Below are 12,424 nucleotides of genomic sequence, written 5' to 3' on the forward strand. Positions count from 1 at the left end.
GATCTTTCCTCATTGGCCGCGCCCCGCACGGAGCCACCCTATTGGCGGTGGGCGCGGGGGCGGGCCGTGCGCGCGCCGGGTGCGGCGCCCCGCCCCCTCTCCCTCCCCCCCACCTCCTTCTCCCCCCCCCCCCCCCTCCCCTCCCCTCCCCTCCCCGCCGCCTCGGGCCGCCGCCGGGCGGAGGGAGCGCCAGGCCCGGCCCGCCCCGCTCCCCGCTCCCCGCTCCGGCCCGGCCCCCCCGGCCCCGGTCCCGGCCCCGGGAGGGCGGGCGGCCCCTGCCGCCGAGCATGGCGAGCCGCCGCCGGACCCCGCGGTGGAGCGGTGAGGGGCTCTGACCCGAACCAGGCGGCCCGGACCCAACGGGCCTTCCCTGCCGGTAAGTAACCGACCGATCCACCCTTCTCGGGCTTCCCGGTCGGGAGCTCCTCGCTCCCGGGGTCCCGCCTCGCCGTGGGGCCCTGCAGCACCGGAGAAGGGGGGGGGGGGGGGTGTGTGTGAGCCAGGGGACCCCGCCCCGGAGGACCCCGATCCCGCCCCGCTCTGCTTTAGCCCCCCCCCCCCCCCTCCCGGCCCTCAGGGGTCCCCCAATCCACCGGGCCCTGTGGCGGGACCCCCCATGGCCCCCCCCAACCTTAACCCCCCCCCCCCTTGACCCCCTCCTGCCACCCCCCAACCCCAGCAGATCCCCCACCACCCCCCCTCTGCCCTGTGGGAAACCCCCAGACCCTGACACCCCCTTTCCCCCCCCCCTCACTCTCCAGCTGCCCCCCCCCCCTTTTTCCTGTGTGCCCCCCCCCCCCCCCAATCCCCAGCCCTGATGCAGCACCCAGCTCCTGCAGGGGTTTCTCAGCCCGGGGGGTGTCTGTGTGCGCCCCCCCCGGGGGCTGGTATCACCCCCCCCTCCTTCCCAGGCTGGTATCACCCCGGGGGGGGGGGTAGGCAGGGTGCAGCCCCCCCTCCAGTTGGGTCCCTGCATCCCTTTTGTTCGACTCCTCCAGGCCTTGCCTGCAGGCCTGCCTGCAGTGGGGGGGGGGGGGCAGCACCAGGCAGCCCCCCCCCCCCCCCCCCCCCCCAGCACCCCCATGGCTCTGCCTGAGCCACACCAGCCTCTCAACCCGCGAGGGGGGACGACACCGGGGGGGGGGGGGGAGGTCCAGGAGGGTCCCACGGGGTGGGGGTCTGAGCCGGTGCCAGCTGGTGTTTCCTCTTTCCACGGCAGAGGGAAGAAATCCCCGGCTCGGGTCCGGAAGCGGGTGCTGGGGTGCAAGTTGGGGGGGGGGGGGGGTTGTGACATGGGACCCCCCCCTCCCAGGTGCCAGTGGTTGGGTCAGAAACCCCCCCCCCCCCCCCTCCATGGCAACTGGGGGACAAACCGCTGGCCAGTACCCACCGTTGGTGGGTGCTGGTGGGGGTGTCTTGGTGTGAGTTTGGGCCCCCCCCCCCCCCCAGTCTTTAGACCTGCTGTTGGAGGGGGGGTCTGGGGTGGTCCCTGGGGGGGGGGACACACACGACATGGTGGTCCCCATCCCTGCCCTGTCCCCTCCCTCCATCAGCTTCAAGGGAGGGTGATGCAGCAAAACCCACCGCCCTTCTTGGGGGGGGGGGGGGGGGGGGGAGCAGCTTTGGGGTGCATGGGGGGGGGGGCACCTCGAGTCCCCTGTGCCCACCTGCAATCCAGAGATGATGGTGGGAATGGGGGGGGGGGGGGCTCCTGGGGGGGGGGGCCTGATGCCTTGGTGATAGCCAGGCATGTCCCAGGCTGGCCCGGGGGGGGGGGGGGCTGGCAGTTGGGGTGTAGGGGGTGGCCCCCCCCCCCCCCCCCCCCCCCCCCCTAGTGGCCAGTGGGGAGAGGTCTGGTTTATCCAGCGGGAAAGACTGGGGAACGGCTGTCCCTCCCTGGGAAGTTGGCGGGGGGGCCGGGGTACGGATCCAAATCCGGGACCCTTCCACGTCTTCCCTTGACTTACCCCACTGGGGTGGGGGGGGGGTTGGTGCCAAGCTGGGGGACCCCCATTCCCACCCCCCCACCCCCCCCAGCCTCCCCACTCCTGGGGGGTTTAACCCAGGGCTCTGCCTTTTGGGGCTTGGAGACACTCCAGAGATCTTGGGGTCTACGTGTTCCCCAGGGTGTGAGGTGGGTTTTTGGCTTGGGGGGGGGGGGGGGGTGTCTGGTGGCCATGAGTGAAGTGCCAGCGTGGCCCCTGCCTCTCCCCTGTGTGTGTGTCCCCGCCCCCAGCGAGACCCCCGCGTGTCCTGTGCTATGAGCGTTCGGCGTGACTTCTCCGCGAGCAGTTGCAAATGAAAATGGAGGATATGTCTTTGTCTGGCCTGGATAACAGCAAACTGGAGGTAAGCAGCTCCCCCGGGCCTGTCCTTCTGTCCCCCTGGACGGTCGGTCTGTCCCCCCCCCCCCGTGGCCCCCACCACCCTCCCTCAACTCTAACAGCCCCCCCCCCCCCCTTGCCCCAGGCCATCGCGCACGAGATCTACACGGACCTGGTAGAAGATGCCTGCCTGGGCCTCTGCTTCGAAGTCCACCGGGCGGTCAAATGCGGCTACTTTTTCCTGGATGACACGGACCCCGACAGCATGAAGGACTTCGGTGAGCACCTTGCGGCTCCCCGGGGATGGGGTGACGCTGGCAACGGGGAGATGGCGAGCGTCCCGCTCCCGGTGCCACCGGGAAAAGCCGCGGAGAGGCTGCGGGGAGGGATCGGTCGTCCCCATGTGTAGGGATTTGGGCACAAGCGGTGCCGTGGGGGATGGGTAGCCCAAGTGTCCCCCCCAGCAGTGCCGGTGCTGCTGGGATGTGACCGTCCTGTCCCAGAGGAGCCATTTTGTAAACCTCTGAGTTGAACTGAACCCCAGAAATATTGCCTCAAGCTGCAGTGCTGTGTCCTGGGGGAGCACGGCCGGGTGGGTAGACAGAGACCCCCCCCCCCCCCCTTGCTGCACTGCCGCTGGTTTCAGGCCCCCAAAGCCAAGCTGAGGGTCTGGGAAGGGACCAGCAGCCCAAAGGACGCCCGCCCCCCAAAAAACAAAGCACCGGAGCCGGGGTGGCACGGGCCAGCATCACCTCCGCAGCAGAGGGAGGTCTCGGGGTGGGGGCTGACGCGTGTGCTTCCCGCAGAGATCGTGGACCAGCCTGGCGTGGACATTTTCGGGCAGGTCTACAACCAGTGGAAGAACAAGGAATGCGTGTGCCCCAACTGCAGCCGCAGCATCGCCGCCTCCCGCTTCGCCCCCCACCTGGAGAAGTGCCTGGGCATGGGCCGCAACAGCAGCCGCATCGCCAACCGGAGGTGAGCGTGTCCCCCCGAAAAAAGCTGGGCTGGGGACTCCAGCGGTCCCCCCTCTGTAATGGGGAAACCGAGGCGCAAGGGGGGTCTGAGGCTTTGGGGCTGTGTCTCTTCTTGGGGGCAGTGCGGAGGATTTGGGCACGTCCATCTCAGCGCTGGCGAGCCTGGAGTGGAAAGTGGGCATCTGGGCTCTCCCCCCTCCTTGCTTTTCACTATGGGGGTGTGCGTCCTTGCCCCCCAACCCTGGAGTCCCACCTCCAGCTCCTCTTGCTTTAACCCGCTGCTTGCTTCCTTCCTTCCCGGAAAAACAAACCGGGAATTCTGGCTTCTCTGTTCCCCGCTTCCCTTAGTGGCTGCTGGCGACCCCTGTCTTGGATCTGGGGCTGGGACTGTCTGGGGTGGGCATGGCAGTGCTGGTGGGGTGCAGAGTGGATCCTGGGGTGCCGGGAAGGATGCGGGATGGATCCCGGCTGTGGGTCCCTGACCTCCCTCCCTCTCCCCGTACAGGATCGCAAGCAGCAACAACATGAACAAGTCGGAGAGCGACCAGGAGGACAACGACGACATCAATGACAATGACTGGTCCTACGGCTCTGAGAAGAAAGGTGGGGGGACGTGGGGTGTGTGGGTGCCAGCTTGGCTGGGGGTCCCTGGCCCCCGTGAGGGGTGGGGGGACACGTCCCGGCTTCCCCGTGGCCCTTGAACCCCAGTCCTGGGCACACGTGCAGTGGGAGGCAGGGTGCGAGCAGCCAAGTGTGGGGGTCCCCGACTGCCCCACCCCATCCCTGGGGAGGGGACCCTCCCGCAAGCAGGGGTGGAGGGTTGGCTGGTGGTGGCTGCTGCGGTGTTTGGGGCTAAATCCACCAGAAAAGGTAAAATTTGTCCCTTCTCTGTCTCTCCCCATAGCAAAGAAGAGGAAATCGGATAAGGTGAGGGGGCCAGGGGGGGTGTTGGGGTGCTGCTGGGGGAGGGAACCGGGGTGGGGGGTGTGTGGAGGACACGGGGGGGGCACCATGCACCCCCCAACACCCCCCGCTCTCGTTGCAGAACCCCAACTCGCCCCGCAGGTCCAAGTCCCTGAAACACAAAAATGGTGAGGGGGCGTGGCTGTTGTCGCCTGGGGGCGGGGTTTTTGCCTTCTGGAGGTGGAGCATCGTGGCGGGGGAGGAGCGTCGCGGCAGGGGCGGGGTTTGGGATGCTGGCAGGGAATGGGGCTGGGGCGGGGCATGCGGTGGAGGCGGGGTATTTGGGGTGGGCGTGGTCCGGGTGGGCGGGGCACTGGCGGTGGGCGGAGCTTGTTCGGAGGCAGGGCTCTCCCTGGATGGGGCTAGTGGCAGCGTGGGGGGGGTACAGGGGGGGCCAGGCTTCGGGCAGGGACCCTCCTCACCCCCCTATTCTCCTCCAGGCGAGATCGGCGGGAACCCCGATCCCTTCAAGGTGAGCCTAGGGTGGGATGCGGTGGGGGGGGAGACGGTCCCCAGTCCCTCCTCCGTCCCCCCCGGGATGTCCCTGTCCCTCACTGGCCCTGACTCTGCTCTCTGCCCCCCCCCCCCCACAGTACAGCAACTCGGCGGGAATCAACTATGAGACACTGGGTCCCGAGGAGCTGCGGACGCTGCTCACCACGGTGCGTGGCTGGGGGCGCGGGGTCGGTCACCGTGGGGCTTCGGAGGCTCCGATGGGTGCAGGAGAAGCCCTATCTCCAGCTGGACAGGGTGCAAGGGGACTGGGACTCTTGGGGTCTCTCCTGGCTCAGCTCTGTCCCAGCGGGGCTGGCTTCCAGGCTGGGAACAGGGACATTTGTGATCTGACCCCAGTGACAGGGACGTGCATCTTCCCCTAGAGAAGCCCTGCACCCCACTGGGCAGAAAGTCCCAATCCTGGGGGAACGTGGTGGCTGCTCTGTCTGGGGGGGACAGGACAGCACTGGGAGGTTGGGGGGTCACTGGGACTGGGGAACCCATGGTGGAGCACAGCCTGGGGGCCATGTGGCTGCTCCTCCACCTGCTCACCCGTCCCTTCTCTCCCCAGCAATGCGGGGTCATCTCTGAGCACACCAAGAAGATGTGTACCAGGTGAGAGTCCTGGGCTTTCCCTGCTCGGTGTAGGGCTGTGAGGGACTCTGTAGGAGGTCCCCAGGGTGCCTGGATCTCCATGGGAGCTGGGGGGGGGCAGGGGGCAGACAGCAAAATGGCTGACAACCCCATGCCTCCTCCATCAGATCCCTGCGGTGTCCCCAGCACACAGATGAGCAACGGAGATCGGTCCGGGTTTACCTCCTTGGTCCCTCTGCGTAAGTGAGCACAGACACCCAGGGCCACTGTCCTGGTGTGGGGATGGAGTGGTGGGGGGCTCCCTGGGGTGCTCAGATGGCATTGGGGACAGGGACACCTCCTGGGGAGGCTTGGAGGGGACAGGAGCAGAGGGCCAGGGTTGGGATGTGCAACCCAGCTGGGTGGTGGGGAGCTGGGTCGAGCCCCCGGCATCCCCCTTGTATCGAGGGCTGCAGTACTGCAGACTCCGTCCCCCACCCCCCGTCCCAGGGGCTGGGGACCCCCGTAACGCCTCTGCCCAGGTCCCTGCCCGAGGCGGAGGGCAGCGTGGAGAACGACAGCTTCGAGGTGGCGGAGAGCCAGGCCATCATGAGCCGGCTGCAGTGGGACGGCTCCTCCGACATCTCGCCCTCCGACTCAGCCTCCTCGAAAGCCAGTGAGTGTTGGGGGTGGGGGGGGGTGAGGGCAAATCCTCCTGTGCAGACCCCCCTGCAGGGGAAAAACTGGGTGTTCCTGGTGTCTCCCCAGCACAAGAGGGGACAGACAGACAGACGATGGCTACCCAAAGCCACCTCGAAGAGTCCCTCGAGTATCTGCTGGGACATCTTGTCACATACCTGCCCGGGGTGGGGGGAATGTTTTGGGGTACATTTTCCAGTGTATGGATTGGTGATGGAGGGATCTTCTGTGTTTTGGTCTTCTGTGTTTCCTGCCAGCCCAGCTGTACCCTAACACCCCCATCTCCTCCCTTTCTCCCCCCCCCAGGTACAAACAACTCAGAGTCCCGCAAGACCAAGAAGAAGAAGCCCCACTTGGGGCTGGTGAGTGGCGCCCCGGGGCTCGGCTCCAGCAAGAAGAAGAAGCCCAAACCCCCTGCGCCCCACACCCCCAGCATCTACGACGACATCAACTGAGCCCAGCCGAGCTGATGGTGGGGGGGACGGACAGACAGACGGACACAGGCCGGGGCAGCCCCTCCCGCCCCAGCTGGGGCAGCCCCGTGATTCGAACACAAAGCGGGTACCCGGGGCACGGAGGATGGAGGACTTGGCCATCGCTGCAGGGGCTGGGGTGGGGGTGGGGGGCTGGACTTGGGAGCCCCCATTAGTGCCCCCTTTCCTTCCGCCCCCACCCCACCCCCACCCCCCACCCCGGTGCCTCTATTTATTCTGTGACATAGTTTTTGTACGTGGGGCTCCCATCAGGGTTCTGAGGGGGGCTTCTCGCTTGGAGATGGGGGCACAACCCGCGCTTCCTTTCCCACTGCCCACCCAAAAACCAGCTGTGCCCCCCCTCCCACATGTGCTCCTCCAGACCACCCTTACCCCAGCGGGGCAGGGGGCACCCAGGCCCCCAGGGCAGGTCCGAACCTGGGTGATGGAGGTGCAGATCCCTCCTGCCCCAGGGGTTTGGGGTCACCCCCCAACCTGGGGCTGCTCCCCCTCTCCATGCCACGGGCTGGCACTCGCTGGTCGGGCTGGCTCAGGATGGGGGGGAGCATGGTGGAGGGGGCTTTTTCCTGCTCAGAGGAGCCAAGTGGAGACTCCCATACACCCCCAATCTGCTGTAAGCAGCTGGATTTGGCTGCTGGGGGTGTTTGGGGCCTGGCACTGCCTGCACAGGGCTTGCCTGGGTCCGGGCTGGGGGGGTCTGCATGCTGCATCCTTCATGTTTGGGGCTGTTTGTGGGGGACACCCTGGGGTATGTCCCCAGCTCGGTGCAGGGGGAGCTGCTGTGACCTTCCCTGCTCCAAACTGGACTCTGTGTGGGGAGGGGACATGCCAACCTGCCAGGGACATGCCATGTGCCTGGCAGGGCTGGGAAATGCACCATACCTCCACAGCCAGAGTGTGACCTGGGGGGGGGGGGGGACACAGCCCAGCTTGGAGGCAAAGCCCCCCTACTTTGTATCCCCAGGCTGCTGGCCCAGGACAGCTCTGCGTCCCCATCCCCACATGCCTGGGGACCTGCTGCTGCAGTCAGGGGGGGTCCTTTGGGACCCCCAATAGCTCTGGCTGGTGTTTGTACCCCCATGGACTCCAGTCTTTGGCTGGGGGGGTGGCCGGGACCAGCGCCCCGCTGTGCGGGCCTGGGGAGGACAGGTCCCTCTGGCCAGATCCGGGTCTCCCACAGCCCACTGATACCCCTCCCCTCCTGCTTCCAGCTGTTTTCCATCACAGGGGCTGTCAGGGACAGGGTTGGCTCAGTCCCCTCTGCTGTACCCCTCCCATGGCTGTCTCACACCCCGAGTTCGGCTATATGTCCCTGGGGGGGGGGGGCTGCTTCTGTTGTTCCCCCCCCACCCCCGCCCTGATGCCATGGTGGGGTGGCTACTCCTTTTGGTGGGTCTTGCAAATTATGGTGCTCTCGACTCTGGATTCACTATTGTTTTAAAACTGCTGCTAAAGGCTAGTGCTGTGGCAGGACCTGGGGGAGGGTCCCCATGGAGCCCTGGGCACCCCAAACCCCCTGGGGGGGGGGGAACCCCCAGCTGTGTGGGGACCCCTGCACAGTCCCTCCCTGCTGCAGTCAGTGGTAGCTCCTGGCATGGCTTTTGGGCTGGGGGGGGGGGGGGGGGGGGGGGCTGGCCACCGGAGCACGCCGAGCTGGCCTTCGCGTGCCCCGGGGCCTGAGGACAGGAGTCCAGGCACCCAGACACATGGGGGGACCACCCTGGGCACACACCCCCCACCACCCCCACCCTGCCCCGCAAACCGCCTGGGGAGGGCACGGTGACTGGGGGTGAGCGGACACAGCCTGAGGTCCCTCCGGCTGTGAGAGGTGCCACAAGTTGGGGTCCAAGGGGTGTAATGGGGCTGGGGGGGGCTTGGATATGCCCTGTTGTCCCGTGTCCCCCCCCCAGGTCCATGTCCTTGCCCATGTGGCAGAGCCAGCGGCCGCCCAGGGCTCTCCTGGGCTTGAGACTTGTATTTTTGCGCACGTACTCCATCCCGTACGGGTAGTTGAGCCGTTGTAAGGTCTGTGTGTCCCATTAGTGGGTTGTGGCTGCCCCTGTAAATAAAACTGCATCTTGACTTGGTATCTCTGGCTCATGTCTGCTGTATGGTGCTGGCACCCTGCTTAATTAACCACAGGTAATTAAGCAGGGCCATTGTACCCCCACCTCTCATTGCCCAGCCTGGCTCCCACCACTCGATTTACCAAAATCCACTTGTGGGGCTGTCTGGTTTTTTTTTTTCGTTTTGTTTTTTTTTTTAAACACATCCTTTCCAAAAGCATGGGGAAGGCAGCAGGGTAGTGAGCCAGTTGCGGTTTCACCGGCAGCCACCCCTCGGGCAGGAAGGCAAGCGCTCGGGCTGACGTTACACCTTTTATTTGCTTTTAAAAGTCTCTGGGAGGAAGCCACAGCCCGTTCCGGTGCAGGGCCCTGGGCTTGTACCCACCACGCCGTTCACCCAGGCCAAGATCCTGCCCCAGAGCCAGCTCCTCCCCGGAGCTGTGCTTGAGGCCAAGAGGGAGGAGGACAGTGTCTGGGGGGGGACAAAGTCCAGCACCAAGACTGGGAAGGATGCGCCAAGCTCTTGTTGTGCCAGCTCCAGTCACCGTAACGTCGCGGTGAAGAAAGCAGTGCCTGCCTAAGTGCCACACAGGGACAGGCTTGGGGGGGGGGGGGGGGGGGGTGCGGCCCTGGCATCTCCCAGTCGAGTTCCCTACTGTCCGTACATCCCGAACAGCAGGAAGCTGAACAGGACAGTGAGGCCGATCAAGGAGACAGTGGCCGGGGCGGTGAAGAGCTGACGGTAGTTGATACGGAAATACCAGACAACCGCCAGCACCACCATGACGGTGGGGATCATCAGGTTCCCCCCACCGAGGGGAAGGCTGCTGGCATCAGGGGCAGCGGCGCTGGGGTCGGGGAGGGTGGTGGTGGCGGTGGTGGCACTCCGGGAGCGGTGGCAGTGGATGACGCAGTTGTCCGTGATGTGGAGCGAGCGGAGCGTCCGCCCCTGGTCCTGCAGCAGCTGCCCACGATAAATGAACTTCATCTGGCTCTCCTGGCCTGGGAAATATTTGCTGTGGAAGGAGGGAAGAGGTCAGAGGTGGGGCTGGGGGAAACCCCCCCATGGTAAAATCGATGAGGGTCCCGGCTCGGGGGGACAGTGACAGCATTGCCACCATGCGCTGTCTCATCTTTTAAACTCATTATTTTAAAATCGGCACCTCCTTGTTATTTTTGGAGATCCCTCAGCAAAGAACAGGGGTAGCGGCGCAGCGAGAACAGATGAAAACCCTCCACTGTTCTCAGGCAGAACGGTGGGGAAGGGGCTGTTTTGTACAAGGCAGGGGTCACAAGAGCTGGGGCGGGGGGGGGGAGGGGGTTCGCAACCAGGCCGTGCTCCCTCATGTCCCCACTCTCCCTCAGGACTTACCTCTTGAGGCCCCCCACAGTGTCCTCAGGACGGACCACAGCCACCTCCTCTGTGTCGTTAAGGAATTTGAGCCGGATCTTGATGAGGCCGGAACACAGGTCACTCTCCCCTGGGGCGGGTGGCCCCCCCTGGCCGCCCAGGGCACTGGGCTCAGCGGCCGAGGTCCGTTTGGGCAAGCTCCGGATATCCAGCAGTCGCTCTAGGCTGGGGTCGGGGGGGCTGCTGCTATCCCCCTGCTCCACTACTGGCCCCGCCGCCGCCCCCCCTTCCTCTTCTGTTTTCTCCTCTACGTTTTCGGGGACCCTGGGGGGCTCCGGGGCTTCAGCCACCCCCACCGTCCCCACATAATGTTCCACATGGCTGAGCCGGATGACGGCCGCATCCCCTGCCGCGACGATCGTTCCCAAAAGCTGGTTGCTGCTGTCAGCGACGTAGGTAGACAGCCATGCCAGGACCAGAGCCAGGACCAGCACCACGACGCCGGCCACCACCGTCACCTCGTCCCCCACCCCTCGGATGAAGGTGGCAGCAGGGGGCTCCATCTCTGGAGTGGGTTGGAGGAGCTGGGATTCCCCCCCTCAGTTTTCTTTCTGCCTTAACTCCGGCACGAAGCCCCTGTGCCAGGTGCAAACCGGCCGTGCGGCAGCAGCGGGGACCCCCAGGGCTGCTTTGTGGTCACGTTCAGCCTTAAAATAAATCCTGCCACTGCTCCCGCTGCACAAATTGCTGGAGGGAAGGGAGATTTCTTTACTGCAAATGCTTCTTTTTTGTTACCGAGATACCAAAGCAGCAAAAGCTGGGGCCAGGGTGATGCTGGTGGGGAGCCGTGGGGAGCTGAGCGGGCAGGGAAGGTGGCAGCACCTCAGTGATTGCGGGATTTCTTTTAGGAAGCAGAACTTACGGCTCAGGAGTAATTACCTCCTCCCTGCGGGGAGGAGGACGATGCTATCGCTTCCTACGTGCCAATTAGGAGCAAAGCACCTGTAATTACAGCCGGAGCTGGAATTGGCCAGGGCAGAAAGGAGCCGGGTGCTTAGCAGGGCCGCATTTACCTTACTAGGGTTGGCGGATGCTCCCGGTGGGCTCCCGAAGCCCCTCGGTGCCCAGCCAGGGTCACTCACTCCATCCCCGAGCACCAGCTCCGTTCCTGGAAGGGAGCAGAGCGACGGCAGGCAGCGGGGCGAGGAGCCCGGTTAACGTCGGTCAAAGCCTTCCCGGTTCTTTCTGCAGCGGCCCCTTGCCCGGCCGACACCGGCCCCGGTGGGGAGGGGGCGCAGCCCGGCGGGGGCGGGACAGGGCCCGGCTGGGGAGAGTTAAACCCCCTGGAAGGGGACGAGGGGGGGGGGGGGGGCGGCCAGGGGCCGGGCCACGCAGGGGCAGGACGGCGTGGGTCGGTGTGAGACGGTCCCGGTTGGGTCAGTGCGGGAGTGAAGGGCGGGGGGGGGGGGGGGGAGGGACACACACACGGACCCTCTGGCAAGGCTGGCGCTGCGCGGGGAGGCCCAGGGGGTCCCGGTGAGACCCGGGGGGGTCCCTGCTATGCCTGGGGTATCCCGGGGGGGGGGGTCCCTGCCAGGCTCGGGGGCTCCCGGAGGGGTCCCAACCAGGCCCGGGGGGTCCCGGTGAGGCCCGGGGGGGATCCCTGCCAGGCCTGGGGGTCCCGGGGGGGGCCCTGTCAGGCCCGGGGGGGTCCCAACCAGGCCCGGGGGGTAGTGGGGGGGTTCCCTGTGAGGCCCGGGGGGGGGTGTCCCTGTCAGGCCCGGGGGGTCCGTGCTGGTCCCGGGGGTTCCCGGTGAGGCCCCGCCCGCACTCACCGCGTCCCGCCGCCGCCCGCGCGCCGGAAGCGCCACGTCACAGCGCCGCCGACGCCGCGGGGAAGGCGGGGGGGGGGGGATGTGGGTGGGAAAGGGCCGCGGTCGCTTACGCAGTGCGTCACGGCCGCGCGGCTAAAGCCACGCCTACTGGGCGTGGCCCGGCGCTCGCTGATGGCGCGAAGGGCGGGGATGGGGGAGGGGAGCGCTCGGGCCACGCCTCCAGGCTGGGCGGAAGAGGGCGTGGCCTTCTGTGCGGAGGGGTGGGGTCTGGTGGGCGGGGCCCGAAGCGGCGTGGGGCGGGGCTTCTGTGCCTCGTGTGTCCCCGGGGCTTGTCACCGCCCCCCGCCGTCACCTCCCCGGGGCCTGACCCCCCCCTCCCCGGGGCCTCCCACCCCTCGGGGCCTGGCTGTCACCTCCTCCGGGGCCTGTCACCCCCCTTTGGCAGGCCCTGTGTCCCCCAGGGCCTGGTTGTCACCTCCCTGGGGCTTGTCACCCCCTCCTAGGCCGTGTCCCCCCCACCCAGTCCCCCATCCCACCCCGTGCGGTGGCTCTGGAGGTCCCTACGGTGAAGGAGCCACCTCGAGAGCCACCTCTGCCACGTCCCTTTATTGACACCGGGGCACTTGGGGGGGGGGGATACACGGGAG

At 66.7% G+C, this 12,424-nt stretch overlaps 2 protein-coding genes across 7 annotated transcripts; one reads left to right on the forward strand and one right to left on the reverse strand.

Moving 5' to 3' along the window:
• The first annotated feature begins 220 nt into the window (after window positions 1-220).
• On the forward strand, window positions 221-8,614 carry ATXN7L3 (ataxin 7 like 3). 2 transcript variants are annotated; one of them, XM_049800893.1, is made up of 13 exons: window positions 221-376; window positions 2,237-2,349; window positions 2,470-2,602; window positions 3,131-3,302; window positions 3,807-3,904; window positions 4,206-4,228; window positions 4,347-4,392; window positions 4,705-4,736; window positions 4,858-4,926; window positions 5,331-5,374; window positions 5,521-5,592; window positions 5,875-6,008; window positions 6,338-8,614. In XM_049800893.1, the coding sequence occupies exons 2-13, from the start codon at window positions 2,299-2,301 to the stop codon at window positions 6,484-6,486; spliced, it is 1,023 nt and encodes a 340-aa protein (XP_049656850.1). In that variant the 5' UTR covers window positions 221-376; window positions 2,237-2,298; the 3' UTR covers window positions 6,487-8,614. The 2 variants fall into 2 exon arrangements, with proteins under 2 accessions (XP_049656850.1, XP_049656851.1); XM_049800894.1 differs by having other exon boundaries at window positions 2,241-2,349.
• Window positions 8,615-8,869: 255 nt separating this feature from the next.
• Window positions 8,870-11,855, reverse strand: TMUB2 (transmembrane and ubiquitin like domain containing 2). 5 transcript variants are annotated; one of them, XM_049800987.1, is made up of 3 exons: window positions 11,778-11,855; window positions 9,964-10,689; window positions 8,870-9,607 (listed from the first exon to the last, which is right to left on the reverse strand). In XM_049800987.1, the coding sequence occupies exons 2-3, from the start codon at window positions 10,503-10,505 to the stop codon at window positions 9,244-9,246; spliced, it is 906 nt and encodes a 301-aa protein (XP_049656944.1). In that variant the 5' UTR covers window positions 10,506-10,689; window positions 11,778-11,855; the 3' UTR covers window positions 8,870-9,243. The 5 variants fall into 5 exon arrangements, with proteins under 5 accessions (XP_049656944.1, XP_049656943.1, XP_049656940.1 ...); XM_049800986.1 differs by lacking the exon at window positions 11,778-11,855 and adding an exon at window positions 11,016-11,348; XM_049800983.1 differs by lacking the exon at window positions 11,778-11,855 and adding an exon at window positions 11,016-11,348 and having other exon boundaries at window positions 9,964-10,918.
• Window positions 11,856-12,424: the final 569 nt, after the last annotated feature.

The sequence above is a fragment of the Accipiter gentilis genome, chromosome 5, assembly GCF_929443795.1.
Source record: "Accipiter gentilis chromosome 5, bAccGen1.1, whole genome shotgun sequence".
Lineage (NCBI taxonomy): Eukaryota > Metazoa > Chordata > Aves > Accipitriformes > Accipitridae > Astur > Astur gentilis.